At 42.6% G+C, this 13,260-nt stretch overlaps 2 protein-coding genes across 9 annotated transcripts in view; both read left to right on the top strand.

Annotated features, from left to right (window-relative positions):
- LOC142970547 (inositol 1,4,5-trisphosphate-gated calcium channel ITPR1) overlaps positions 1–5,594 on the top strand; it is a 65,733-nt gene extending 60,139 nt beyond the window's left edge. For all 8 annotated transcript variants that reach the window (XM_076110849.1, XM_076110850.1, XM_076110851.1 and 5 more), the window contains 4 exons: positions 832–997; positions 2,441–2,601; positions 3,293–3,454; positions 4,241–5,594. In XM_076110849.1, the coding sequence (XP_075966964.1) occupies positions 832–997; positions 2,441–2,601; positions 3,293–3,454; positions 4,241–4,327 (576 nt within the window). In that variant the 3' untranslated portion in view covers positions 4,328–5,594. The remainder of the gene's footprint in view (positions 1–831; positions 998–2,440; positions 2,602–3,292; positions 3,455–4,240) is intronic.
- Positions 5,595–8,226: 2,632 nt separating this feature from the next.
- LOC142970549 (class E basic helix-loop-helix protein 40-like) lies at positions 8,227–12,008 on the top strand. The gene is made up of 5 exons (XM_076110857.1): positions 8,227–8,650; positions 8,766–8,829; positions 9,071–9,178; positions 9,602–9,725; positions 9,947–12,008. Exons 1-5 carry the CDS (start codon positions 8,580–8,582, stop codon positions 10,852–10,854), a joined length of 1,275 nt encoding a protein of 424 aa, XP_075966972.1. The 5' UTR covers positions 8,227–8,579; the 3' UTR covers positions 10,855–12,008.
- Positions 12,009–13,260: the final 1,252 nt, after the last annotated feature.

The following is a 13,260-nucleotide window of genomic DNA, read 5'->3' on the forward strand; positions in this document are numbered from 1 at the left end:
CTCTGAAGATAGGCCCCTTACAAAACTGTGTGCGTGTGTGCGTGTCACCCACTGCTGCAGCGAGGGTCATGTGAGCTGGCTGCAAGCCCACCGTGTGCTGAACTTGTTTTTAAAAAGAAATGGAGCTTTCACAATGTTTCCCTGCAGCTGTACTACCTCCGCCTTGTGTCAGAGTTAAACCTCAAGATAGATTTCCACCGAATTCAGGCTCAACCACTAATGATGTCAAAAGAGGACGTGACTACCCGCCTCACATATTCACAACACAATGCAGCTCGGGCCAAAAAGTCACATATTCAACCCACAAAATCACAATGGGTGGAAGAGTGGCTCAGTACATTGTTGCTTCAAAGCAAGCGTGTCTTACATATGTTTGAGTGGCAGTGCATTCGGCTGGTGATGATTGCTTTTTAAAGGATTAACTAAAATGGAAAATGAGTGAATGAGATTCACCAATGTACTTACAGAAACACGAGACAGAAACAGGCTGCATCAGGTTGACCGGCTTTCTGCCGGCTCTGTTACTGTAGCATCTGGCAGGTTTCACCTGTGGTCTTGTGTTTCCATTAACATCCATGATGACGAAGGTTAAACTCATGTTAAACTCATAACATCCTACACATATGTTTATGTGAAGACCTGCCCTTTGGGTTATACATTTAAATAGGACAATCTTTCTACATTAGCCCTCCACAATACAGTCAAATCTCATCTTAATTTGACTTTTAATTGTTCTCTGTTGTCAAAATAAAGTTAATAATTACTATGTCATTTTCTAGTCACTACCTCTGAACACTTCCTGTTATTGCTGTGTTTCTGTTCCGTTCGCAGGAGCCACTGTTTGCAGCCAGAGTGATATACGACCTGCTGTTCTTCTTCATGGTCATCATCATCGTCCTCAACCTCATCTTTGGCGTAATCATCGACACCTTTGCTGACCTGAGGAGTGAAAAACAGAAGAAAGAAGAAGTCCTGAAGACTACTTGCTTCATCTGCGGTGAGACTGCTCTTCATCTGTTTAGAGAGCAGTTGTTGGTTCCCTAATGTCCTTTTTCAGTTGCTACATGGCGACACAATAAGCAATACATTGCACGGTGCCTCAGACATTCATATACCTACTGCTAATGTGTCACTCCCACTTTTATCGTATGTGGCACAGCTCTCTCTGCTGCCGCTTGTGCTAGAATATTTTCATAATGATTGTCATGAATTGTCATTGCAATCAAACCTCTTAACTTTCCAGTGCCAGAATTACTTCTCTAATCATCAGGGCACCCTGCCAGCCCGGTAGAGCTGTGCTCTGTTGTTGGATGTGCTCTGTGTTTCAAAGACTGTGCGTCATTAGTACTCTCTTCCACAATCCAGCTCATATCACTCGGTAAAGTCCCAAAATCCCCTTTCAGAGTGTTTGATTTCATGGTGGGTCTGTGGTTTCTGGTATCTCTGTGCATGTAGTTTGTTGCAGCCCCCCCCTCCCTCTCCCTCTTTTTCACTTTGCTGTAGTTCCATAGAAGGCTGAGTCATGAGAGCTTCCTGCCACTGCTCTGCTCGCCTCCATAATTCATGTCTGTCTCACACGCCCAGACATTTTCTCCCTCTCACTCACAAGCACAAACTTAATTTTCACGCCATCTGTGTTGTGCAACTTCACTGATTACCCATTCTCTGACCCTTTCTGTATTGCCCATGCCCTTTCGGCATCTGCATTTCCTTATATGTCCATTATATGCGTGAGTGCCAAAAAAAAAAAGTACACGCTACAGAGTGTGTTCACAACTGTACAGTACATGTGTGTGAGCCCAGCAGTACATGCTGTAGGTGAGCAAGCGTGTGCGTGCGTAAGTTGGGTCATGCACTCAGGACAAGTGGTAAGCATATGGAATGAGAACAGTTCGTCACCCAGCCAACCATCAGCTCTGACTCACTCATTTTAAAGAAGGCCAGGGCCCAGGGGGAGCTGCCGTCTCTATGGTTTCCACAAGAACCACAAGGGAACAGGAGATGCAGAGATTAGCAGCCGACCTCCGCAGGCTTAAGTGGCTCTCCATCCTCCAGCTCCGTTTTATAAGCCATCGATCTTTCTTTCAATCTTGCATTGGTTTTTAGGTCTTCAGGTCTGTAGCCAACAGTTGATTTACATCATTAACTTCCTGTGCAGGTGTGTTTTTTACCTGTAGCTAAAATAACTTCTGTCCAGGTAATCAGGCTCAACCTCACTCTACATCTTGTATAGAAAACGGGAAAGAAGTGGTGACATTTTTGGATGCAAACTGCAACTTGACTGATTGGCAGAGGGGATTATTCTAGCACATAAACTGGAATGTTCCCTTCCCCAATGTCACTGCGAAACATACTAGTGTAATAGAGGCTAGCTCCTGTTTGTTCTTAAAAATGCTGTAACTTCGTACCATAAATAATCTGTGTTGTTGCCCCTCTCTAGGCCTGGAGCGGGACAAGTTTGACAACAAGACAGTGACCTTTGAGGAACACTTCAAAGAGGAGCACAACATGTGGCATTACCTGTTCTTCATTGTGCTGGTAAAAGTTAAGGACTCCACTGAATACACAGGCCCCGAGAGCTACGTAGCTGAGATGATCAAGGTAAAGAAAGAGCACAGACACACCCTGAAAACACACATCCGGATCCTCCTCCTCAGGGCAGACTTACTTTTTTCCCTGAAATGGGATAATACAATTATCATTAGAGCATGCTGTCTTGGAGTAGCAATCCTGAATGAAAGAGCAGTAAGATCGGCGTCACGTTTTTAGCAGAGTAACTTTGATCAAGTAGACTTCATCAGGTTATGCTACAGAGTCAGACTTGTAAACACGTACAGGCACGTTTTACACACCTTAATACAGTAATGTGTTCCTCTTATCTAATCTCAACTGACAGATACGCTGGTCATAGACATTAAATGACATAAACAGACTGCTGCAGACAAACAGGAATACAGTACGAGACGGTACATTAGTTGCAGTCTAACCCTTAAACTGACCAAAGCATGAAAAGGAATCGTTGGTCAGTTCACTGGGATTTCCGTTGTACTACATAAGCTCAGTCTGAGGTCTTTTACTGTTACTCCTGTGACAATGATACCAATGCAAGCATGATTCTTCAAAAAAACGGACCATAGCCCAGCATCATTTGGAGTTCAGATGTAAGCACTCGGTTGTCAAACGGTAGCACCTACCTGTTAGAATTACCTATTCCTTTTTTGACATAATTTAGCTTTATTAACTCCTCGTAAATGTACAAAAGCCAGTGGCTAATATGTTTGGTCGACCACAGGAGCACAACCTGGACTGGTTCCCACGGATGCGCGCCATGTCACTGGTGAGCAGCGATGCCGAGGGGGAGCAAAATGAAATCAGGAACCTGCAGGAGAAGCTTGAGTCGACCATGAGGCTGGTTACCAACCTGTCTGGACAGCTGACTGAGCTCAAGGAACAGGTAGATCATGTGACAGTAAACCATGCACACCCTCAGTTTGTAGTACTGTACATCACACAGGATTTATTTTTATTTTCCCTCCGTTTGAACCGGATTGGCTCTTCTGAGACTGTTTTGTTCAGCCATTGGGAGGTTATCGACAACCTGCACCTTGGTTCTGTAATTACTCAGGACCACCACATTATAATGAACAATAACATGGGAAGAGTTATTGGGGATTGGTTGCTTACTGTTGTACAATCACCATTATGGAACTGGTGACTCGGACAGCCTAAGCTAATAATAAAGTAGTTTATTTCAGTGTTTTCTGCTCATCTCTTCCTTGGAATGGGTTTGTTCATGCACAGGTTAAAAATGCACCATACGTCACAGTATGCGATGACAGCTGTCCTTTGAAAAGGTTAAAAACACTTTAAAAAATATTTTATTGCTAAGGAGCACACTATTGCCTGTGAGTCTTGAAGGAATAGTTTTACACCTCGAAGAAATACACTTAATTGTTTTCTTGCCGAGTGTTAGCTGAGCAGATCGATACCACTCTTGTGTTCGTACAGTAAATAGGAAGCTACTGCCAGCGGTCAGTTAGCTTAGCTTAGCATAAAGACTGGAACTAAGGAGAAAAGGCTAGCCTAGCTCTGTCCAAAGGTAACAAAACACATCTACCAGCACCCCTAAAGCTCACTAATTGACAACTTTTAACTCTTACACTTAGGTTTTTTTGTGTATTTGTTTAAATCCTGCTTTGTTTTTAAGGTTGCAAAAACTACTTTCTTTTCCCACTTGCAGATGACAGAGCAGAGGAAGCAGAAGCAACGAATTGGTCTTCTTGGTCATCCCCCTCACATGAACATCAATCCCCAGCAGCCTGCCTGAGGGCCCTTGGGGACAGTATCACCAGTGCCTTAGCACTTCTGTCAGTGCGCCACATGTTATACAGCAGAATGCCAAATCGTGTCCGTCTCCAGTATGTATTTAGGTCGATGTCTGACTTCACCAGAAACTCCTACAATAAGTGTTTCTACAACATGCGTGCTTCTGAGTGTCTGTGTGAAGTGGAAGTTATCGGAGTACGTTACTGGCGGCCTGTAGAGTGGATGTGTCTTGTGTGGGGGGAGAGTGTGCACCAAGTGCCTCGGGACCTGAGAAGCCAGTCCTGTGGGTTTAGGAGACGAAAACACTGACTTCAGCTTTACTACCCTGAATGCCTTCTGCATTGCACCACACTGACAGCATACCAAAGTTGTTCCTGAGGGGATATTGCTTTCAAGTGGCCTTTTGTTGCGGTTTTGATCCTCAGTGTTGCTCCAGCAAACTCAGGTCACATGTGTATTTGAAGGTTTGTATGACCTCTACAACACATTTTGCTTTTGTCTGACAGCAATAGGAATACTTAATAATATGCAATGTCTAAATAAGAATGAACTATTTTTGGGAACTGGTATTTGATTTTATATTAGAAATATGGAGATAAACAACACCTGTAAAGAATCCAGAAGAGGTCACCTTACTTTTAAAGTCTCTTTATGCTGTTATAAAATCTATACTGTTTTTTTTTTCCCATTCATTATCACTTTCACATTTTTTGCAATCTCAAATGAAGGTTCTGCGCGGTCCAGAACACTTTGGTTTAAAAAGGTTTTTGAGGGGACTTTGATATTTGTTAAGGTAAATACTACTAGAAAGTAACCTTTCAATAACAAACCATATGGAGCTACTGTGGAGAAGGAGCAGATCATGTGACTGCTTCACTCTGCAGCTGGTTCCATGCTGTGCTTAATGATAGTAGTGATATGGAGTCACATTGGAAGCATAATGTGAACCAAACTTTAATTTGGGAGAAATGTTAGAACGTTAGTTCAATTAGATTTATCCTGCACTGAATTATGTAATCTTCCTATCATCCATTTAATCCTAAAACACTGATATTTTCTGTAGCACTCAAATAATTGTTAAGGCACTTTGTAGAAGACCCACTTGAGAATGTCTACGTGTTTGAGCGTCCGTGAGGGGAAAAAAACATTAGATTAAACATTTGGAGTGCTGCTTAACCAAACTGAACTTTTCTACGAATGGATGGTTTGTGTCTGAATTGTACATTCCATTCTTGGAGTCTATTTAAATAAACAAGTGTGTAAAATGATCTGTTAATGAGTGTTAAACGGTACCCGCATCAGCGTGGAAGTCGAGGAAGAGACCAGAACATATGCGCAACTAAAGGTAATGAGGATGTTTGCAATTTATTATCTGTCTGCCTGCTTATTGGTTGACAGCTTGAGTGGTGTCATGCTTCTAACGCGGTGCAGTCGGATGAAAGAGAGAAAGGAAGTCAATTTGGGGATTGCCGGCAGATGAACTCCGTTATCTGTGGTCCTCTACAAATGAGGATGTGCACTTATCTTGTAACCATGTTGCATGAGGAAATATGTCTGCATGTTGAGCAAATACAGGTGTTGCAAATTTTGGGTTTTAATTTGACCTTTTGGGATTTTATCATAGCACAGATGGAGCAGATGTAGAATTTTTAAATTGTAAAACTGCTTTGTTAAAGACTGACACTTTATTATAACAAACATACACTTTGCACCTAATGAGAATGGCATCACCTACATTTTTTTTAATAGCCTACTGTAACACTTTTGACAACATTAGCATTCAAACATCTTGCCATTTGTCAGTGGCAGTCAGTATATATCACATAAGTGAATACAATATTGTTAGCAGCTCTCAAGCTTGTTAGACATTTTATAAGCATACATCTTAATGTTATGAAAACAATTTCAAGATCTACAAGTGAACTGAAACAAATGTGCCATAATCAGGATTTTAAATCGAGATTAAATTGTGTTACATTTGCGTTAACCACCCAAGGGGCTTTCCAGCGTTGTTATTGAATTAAAGCTGCATCACTGTGACCAGTGTTAAAGTAATATTGTAATTACTGAATCCTACTGCCTTCCCCATTTTTATTTAATTCATTACACTCCAGGAATTTTCTAACAGACCTTTGGTTGTTTGTTGAATAGGACACTGTTGCTGTGAAAGATACTACTTTTCTGAAACTATGAAAAATCTGTTTATGAAAATGTCAAGGCTGATAGATCTGAGGTTGTGAAAAGAACTGTGACAGCTGCTGCTTTCCTTGCTAGTTTTTGTCAGAGAAGATAGACAGTCCTAATGATTGAGCTCCTCTTAGTGAGGTGAGAAAACCTTAAAAATCAGCCAATAAATACAATATTTGTCTCTAGTAAATTTTGTGTGATTTGCCAAAATGCTCTAAATAGCACTTCAAGCTTACTTCTGATTACAAATACATTTTTCATTTTTGATTTAAAAAAACTACGTAGCCAAAATGCTGCCAAGCTCTCCTGTGTCAGGGAAGTTTGTGTAGCTCCTGAGTCTCATCTGGCTTGTGAGGCAAGATTTTGTGATCCTAAGCATGATTTTTGATTCAGTTACTGCAGGGATTTTGCTGAATTGGATTTTTTCAGACAAAATCCTGAGACATGGACAAAAAATTAAATAAAACTTGAGAGAATGTTACAGCTTGTCTCTAATCACATAATTCCCACTATAATAAATACAATTGTTTCCAGCTTCACAAAACTTCTGTCATTCTAGTCCACGTTGACTTTAACTGGCAGAGGAAATTATGAAATTATGGATTTTAATGGCATTGTCAAAAACGAAAGACTTGCGCATTGATTATTGTGATGCTTCCTGTTTTCATATGAGATCTACAAACTGTACCTTTTTATTATAGGTCATTGTGCTGTAATATACCTGTAATTGTCTTATTGACGATTGAACCCTATTGTGCTCTTCTAGATCAAAATATATTGTAGAGAAAAAGGAATGACTGTTACTCAGATGTGGTTTTCAATGGCCTTTATGCTCTTATTTTAGTTTGAACACAGGATACTTCGGAGTTATTAAATATTTGTTCTATAAAGGTATTTATAGAGGAATCATGATAATATCAATGTAAATGTCCTGTCTTTTTGCACCTTTTCACTTGCAAAAGGAAATTAATGAAAGTCAGCGTTTAACAAAGGGCGTAGGCCTACATGTGTGACCTGTGCTCGTAGCCTGCAGCAGACAGGTGCAGCAGCTGCCGTGTGCTGGATGAGCTGGATATGCCCTGCGCGCACAGCAGGGTGCCGGGGCCATGAGGAGACCAACGTGCCTCATGACAACAAACCCACAGCACACACTCGTCCGCGCTCAGGTGCACGTGGTTCTCCCGCAGTGACCGCAGAGTTTATACCGGAGCCCACCTGCCTGCCGGTCAATAGAACACACTGCTGAATGTCGTGTATTATCTGTTATTATTATTATGTTCTGCAGGAATCCAGACTAACTTTAAAATGTGAGTGTAAAACTTGTAAAAAAACATTATAAAAATGACTTAAATGCACTTGATGACATTTTGTTGCATCACTGCTCTATATACGAATCCTGCGGGATATTATTAGGATAGTTATATGCTACTATAGTATTTTAATTGTATTGTTGTATATTGTCATTGGCAGTGGGCAGATACCCACTCGACTCTCGTGCCTCACGCCTGATGCAAGCACGTTCCCTGCGCCGTGGCGCTCACAGCCTTGTTTCAATACACTTCAGCATGGAGGTACACGAGATGGGACACGCGCCGCCCTCCGCTCTGACGTCTGCCGCCGTCAGCCCACTGAGGCTCCTTATCGGTGGAAAGTGGGCCGTCCCTCCGCCGAGGATACAGCGCCGTTTAACACGTGAGCCTCATGTGACAGAGGTAGGTCAGGCGGAGCGGAGAGTCAGAGGGTTTATTTAACTCGTCGCGCTGTCCTCCCCCCCCCACTTTCCCAACGCGCCACCAAAGAGGGTTACCTTCCTTCTGCTGCAAGGCCACGGCGTGGAAATTGCAGGCACTAACTCTTAACTGTTTACACCAGTGCGACTAGTTGCCTGTTGAAACCCTGCGGAATTAATACCAATCGAAACAGTTTCTTCTGGCATTTCAGTGTATTTTAGCAAATCCTTGTTTTTCCCCTCTCAACATTTTTTATCACGCGTAAATAAATGCGTTTTTATTCGTAACTGTATTGGAGAAGTAGCTGGAATTTACTGTATACTTGGATTGAAAAGAATGGAGCGAATCCCAAGCGCGCAACCACCTCCTCTGTCCAAACACCAGGCTGATCTGTCGGACTTGCAGGGGTAAGTTACACTTTGAAAAATGCTTTCCTCAATCGCACTTCATATTCATATTCTGTATCTAGCTTCACCAAAGCATTACCTCACACTTAACTCTTCTCTTTTTGTATTTCTTTAGGATGGATTTCCCGATGTACGTTTATAAACCCAGGCGAGGAATGAAGAGAGGGGAGGAGAGCAAGGTCCGTTATTATTTTACTTCTTCAGTTATAACCACATCTTTTAACTAAAGGGTGTAAACTACAAGGAATGAATTAGGCTAGCACTAGTCCTGTAGTATTATAAATGGTTGACCGCATTTCTGCTATGACATAACTCCTGGAGTCCTCCCTGTCGGAGTGACTGCCTCTGATCATAAAGAGCTATATCTGTGCGCTCTAGGATCAGCTGAATTTAACCAACAATGCTGTTTTATTCTTGCAGGAAACCTACAAGCTGCCTCACAGACTTATTGAGAAGAAAAGGCGTGACCGGATAAACGAGTGCATCGCTCAGTTGAAAGATTTATTACCAGAGCACCTGAAACTCACGGTAAGTTCGTGCTGTGGCTTGGGAGGGAAAATGGGATTCACTGTATTGAGTGGCATGCGCCATCGAGTGGCTGTTCAGTGGCATTACATCCTCAGTGCTGAGTGCGTCAGCAGTCAGTGGATGACGGCTCACGCTGAAGAGGACGTGTCTTCTGTCATGTGCCTTTGTTTAAACTGGGGATTAAAAAAAAATTCAATCCAATACACAATGAAACAAGAACTTGCAATCAAATTGATACTCCAGACTGCTATTATTTATGAAATGTATATGATCCCATATCAAATTGAATATTTCTAATTGATTACTTTTGCCTTTATGGCTGCTGTTGTAGAGTTGTGATGATGTGAACATGAGCAGTACAGTGTAGTTTCTGTGTTTTTATATAAGAGGTGAGGATTTGCTGACTGTGTGTCTTTCCCACAGACTCTGGGCCATCTGGAGAAGGCTGTGGTTTTAGAGCTGACGCTCAAGCACGTGAAAGCCATCACCTCTCTTCTGGAGCAGCAGCAGCAGAAGATCCTTGCTCTGCAGAACGGCATGCAAATTGGTGAGCTGCAGATCACTCACACACACACACACAAATATGCACATGCAGCAGGATGGTTTTGCTGGACAGCGAGCAAATTATCAAGATGAATACACAATGAAGGGATTGTGCAGAACTACAGGCAAATGAGTGACTTCAAATATAGCTATAGTTGTTGTAAAAGGGACGTCTGTTTCAAACTGCAGCATTTCTGACTGTGTGGTTTCTTGTTGTCTTTACAGATCAGCCTGCTGTCAACCAGGAGAAGTCAGAGGAGATGTTTCTCTCTGGCTTCCACATTTGCGCCAAGGAGATGCTTCAGTATCTAGGCAATCATGAAACTGATGGAGATTTCACGCCATCCCATGTCATCAATTACCTTCACAAGTTAGCCGCAGAGGTGCTGCAAAGTCCGCTCCGACCCCGCACTCCTCCCAGCCCTCAACCTGAAGAAATCCCTGCCTACCGCCAGCACCAACCTCACAAGGAGATGCCCACCAGCGCACCCTCTAAACCCACCGAAGGCTACGGGAGGAACTGTGTGCCCGTCATCCAGCGGGCGCACGCTCCAACGAGCAGTGAGCAGAGTGGCAGTGACACGGATACAGACAGCGGCTATGGTGGCGAGCTGGAGAAGACTGAATCTGTTGCGCAACAGGGACGTCCAGATTACTACGGTCATGAGGGCCATCTGAAGCGAGCACTCGCCGAGAGGCAGAGCTCCGGTATCAAACAAGAGGAGGACGAGCCGTGCCACAAACGCCCCCGGGTGGAGTCGTCAGAGGACTCAGGAGGAGAATCATCAACGTCATCGTCTAGCGGCTACGGCAGTTACTTGAGCGTATCCCCCAACCGTCCAACTCCTCCACATCCCCTCTGCATGCCTTTCTACCTCATTCCACCTTCCGCTGCAGCCTACCTGCCAATGCTGGAGAAATGCTGGTACCCCGGGGCCATGCCCATGCTCTACCCTGGCATGGGAGGCTCTGCACCCACCATGCCCAGCGAAAGACCGCCTCCACCTCAGCTACTGTTGTCTCCTAGGGGAGGCTCTCCGGCCCCAGCCATATCTCAGACCCCCATGGACTCCCCTGCCCTCCTTCAGGCATTAAAGCAGGTACCACCCCTCAACCAGGAAACCAAAGACTGAGAGAAGCGGGGTGAAGAGGTGATCCTGTTCTAGTACCCAGTAGTAGGAATGAAAACATGACTGAGCCTTTCCATAACCCATCCTCATTCCCGTTCTCTGTTCTTCAGCCTGGAGGTCAAACAGCAAACTGGAGGACTTGTAGACATGATCAAGAGGAGATGGAGGAGAGAGCAACATCCGTCCACACTTGAAGGACGCAAAGCTCTGGTTGAATGTTAAATGCTCAGTGGTATTACTCAGTGCAAATGTATCATATAAACTGGACCTGCCCTGCATACACACCAACACACACACACTTTGTTGAATGTAAAGAAAGATACGTTTTAGATGCTGCTGTTAAAGTTTAAACGCCAATGACTGATGCATCTTGTAGCTGCAATAGAGACACGTCATCTTTGTACTTTAGAAAGTGCTGCACCAAATGTTAGAGGTCATTTTTCACCCAAAGTTTGTTGCCCATGTCCTTTAGGTCACCATTACGCTCATCACTGGGAATGCCCATAGAACCAGACACTATGATGACTGGCACCATACACAAGGGTTTCCTCAAATGTGTACAGACAAGAGTAAAGGTACACCCAATGCATGGATGAAGGAATGGGCCACCACATGGCCACGCTGAATGAGAAGTCTTGTTTTTAATTGACAAACAGACAAGTTCAGATGGATTCCATGTAATTATTGTTCATAGCCTTCTTGTACATTTCTATTTTTGATACCTGTTCTCGCACTCTGTCCGTCCGGAGCGATAGAAGGTGGGCGGCGTGCAGACAATTGTACGTTCTGTACTCAAAAAAAAAAAAAACTGTGTACAAACTGTAGCACTGTGCTGGACCTGGTCTGCATACTCGGCATCTGTTTCTGCTCAAGTCAAACCTGGTGTTTGTTCTTGCTGTTGCCTTTTACTTGTGAAAAGCTGATAAATCTCAGATGTTTATTCTCTGTACTACGTATGAATACTGTCAAAGGAGTGAGGAGGAGAGAAGTTGAATGTAAAAGTTTTACCAGAAGACTAGTTTTCTATAGAAAGAGGTACTTGAGATTTTATATTTTGGGACCTACATGAAAGATGTTTTGATGTACGTATTTTGTCTATAAATGTTGGTATACATTATATAAGTGTATTAATAAAGTATTTTTTTTCCAGTGGAAAATCGCCTGTACTATATGTATATGAAAGAGAAGGAAAGCGTGTGTGTGTGTGTGTGTGTGTGTGTGTGTGTGTGTGTGTGTGTGTGTGTGTGTGTGTGTGTGTGTGTGTGTGTGTGTGTGTGTGTGTGTGTGTGTGTGTGTGTGTGTGTGTGTGTGTGTGTGTGTGAGACACTCTCCTGCTGGTTAACCATATGTGCCTACCAATAATACAACAAGTAAATACACGTGAGTGTAAACCGTTTCAGTTCAGCTCCTGAGGCAATCATCAGGATCCATCCGCTTCTTGTTAACAGCCTTGACGGGGAGACATTTTCTCTATTTTATTCTTTCTCGAACTACACTCCCCGCACTACAAACGCATACATTTCAACTAATACTATTTATTACCCAATCACATTTGTTTAGCTATGTGACTGCACTTACAATCAACACAGCTCATCTCCAATGTCTATGTTTAACACCACAAACTCTTAAACCTCATATTATTGTTTCCACTATCCTTTGTGTTGTAGGAGTGTTTGTTTTGTCCTAAAAACTGAAGTAAACGCACAATAAATGTCATTAGTTCCTTTTAAAGCTGTAGTAAACACATTACAGCCCGTTTAATCATTTACTATTATTAAATAATGCTTTTAATACTCATGTCAGTAGTTGGGACCTGGAGGCCTAGTGGTTAATATGCATAACCACAACATCTCCCGTTTGACCTTTGTTGCACGTCATACCTGTCTCCCTTCCCCATTGTTTCCTGTCTGTTTCGATTTCTTATAATATAATTATATAGGTTACGGTTTGCCAATTTCAGTACTTTATTTAAAGTCATGGAGCTCAATAAAAACACCCAGAATTTTTTTTTTTTTTAATGTTAACAATAAATAACTTTTTATTTGAGTGAGTATTGATGTCTAAGTTATTCAGGAAATGTATGTTGACTTTATGTTTAAAAAGAGGCTAAAAGACCAAATACAGCAGGTGTTTCTGAATGTGTGGCAACATCTGGATAAGAACCGACAGCTCTTTCCTTTTAAGTCCCTCTTCTAGATAGGCTTTGGCATAAACATGCAGTTAGATCATTGAGCCTTTGTTGCCACCTGCTGGCCATTCAAAATATATATATATCCCGTTAACATAAATCAGATTATTTATCTGCAGAGAATGGACAGTGGTCATTTTGTTATAGTATTTTCTGCCCAGTCACCTTGGAATATCTGCCATACTGGAGACACTTGAAGACATTAACTCTTTTTGTTTGTT

This window comes from Anarhichas minor, unplaced genomic scaffold, assembly GCF_050575085.1.
Source record: "Anarhichas minor isolate MPS153535 unplaced genomic scaffold, ASM5057508v1 ptg000043l, whole genome shotgun sequence".
In the NCBI taxonomy this organism is placed as follows: Eukaryota; Metazoa; Chordata; class Actinopteri; order Perciformes; family Anarhichadidae; genus Anarhichas; species Anarhichas minor.